Source organism: Sinocyclocheilus rhinocerous, unplaced genomic scaffold, assembly GCF_001515625.1.
Source record: "Sinocyclocheilus rhinocerous isolate Xijiao unplaced genomic scaffold, SAMN03320098_v1.1 C36455241, whole genome shotgun sequence".
In the NCBI taxonomy this organism is placed as follows: domain Eukaryota; kingdom Metazoa; phylum Chordata; class Actinopteri; order Cypriniformes; family Cyprinidae; genus Sinocyclocheilus; species Sinocyclocheilus rhinocerous.
The window spans coordinates 1-1153 of NW_015781350.1; the positions used below are offsets into that span (position 1 = coordinate 1).

Consider the following 1153-nt stretch of genomic DNA (forward strand, 5'->3'; position numbering starts at 1 on the left):
TGCAGCTATACTGACGTGCCCAGGGGCTGCTGGACGGGCCTGATTCTGAGCCCTGACTCTCATGTTGGGTCCACTGGCCCAGCAGGTCATGGTAGCACAGTGCACAAGCAGACACAAGGCCAGTGGCATCAGCAGGGCAGGCACGGGGAGCGGGAGGGTGGACAGTTAGAAAGGGAAAAAAGGGTTCTCGCTCCCCACAACGCCCTGGAGGGTTAACATGAAGCTGATACTCGGTTCCTCCAGACAGCTCCTCCCCACACAAGTAACAGATGGAGGTGTGGCTTGCGGTTGTTGTGGCAGTCTGAGAAGGGGTCGACAGGGGTCCTCTGGGCTGGGATACCAAGACTCCTCCCCTTCCCATGGCCAGGTGGTATCTCTCAAGGAACGTGGTGATGGAAGTAATGAGCTCCTCGCTTAGACAGAGGCAGTACTCTGCCCAGATCCCTTCCAAGATGCTGTGACATGCGACACAGCAGTATACCCTTCCATTCCGCATACTCTGTGCATTTGGAGGGCATGGTAGCAGATTTATGAATGGAAAATACATTGCACTGTGGGCTTTACTTGCGCCAGCATGGGTGTATGCCATCCTGACCTCTCGACAGCAGTCCTGTCCACATAGGTAGCAGGCCTCCCTGCGATTCTGTGGCATGGAGGGGAGTGAATGGATTTTTGGTAGTCCATCCCCACATTCATTCATGGCAGGTGGAGAAAGAGGGGTTGCAGCACCCGTGCTGAGAGGCACCACATAGAGTCGCTGGAGAACAGGAACATCTGCAATCTCGAACCCTTGCCACTGCTGCATGAGGGAGGAGTGGCAAGTTGTGCATACCAGAGTGTATCCACCCAGGCTAAGAGGCACCGCACCAGGTGGAGGGCTATGGAGCCACAGAAAAGGGAAGAATGGTTCACTGGCTCTCTCCTGCTTTTGTACAAACACCCTGAAGCGGCCTCCTGCTGAAAGCCTGCTTCCACAAATATAACAGGCACATTCATTAGCAGAAAAACTGGAGTGGCATTTGGCTGCTTGACTCCTCTCTACATCTAAGTGAGCTGATGCTGCGCGCTCTCTCTCGTCATCGCTGGTGATGTTGATATCGCTGCTGTCAGGCCCGTCCGAATCACCGGTGGACGCATGCATCCACTGCTTGTC

The 1153-nt window shown here is 54.8% G+C and overlaps 1 protein-coding gene across 1 annotated transcript; it reads right to left on the reverse strand.

Moving 5' to 3' along the window:
• Positions 1-6: 6 nt before the first annotated feature.
• Positions 7-1144, reverse strand: LOC107736049 (uncharacterized; the record flags this gene model as incomplete). Its single annotated transcript, XM_016547559.1, has 1 exon — positions 7-1144. A coding segment is annotated over one exon (1138 nt), but the record flags the coding sequence as incomplete, so codon positions are not given.
• Between the last annotated feature and the right edge of the window lie 9 nt (positions 1145-1153).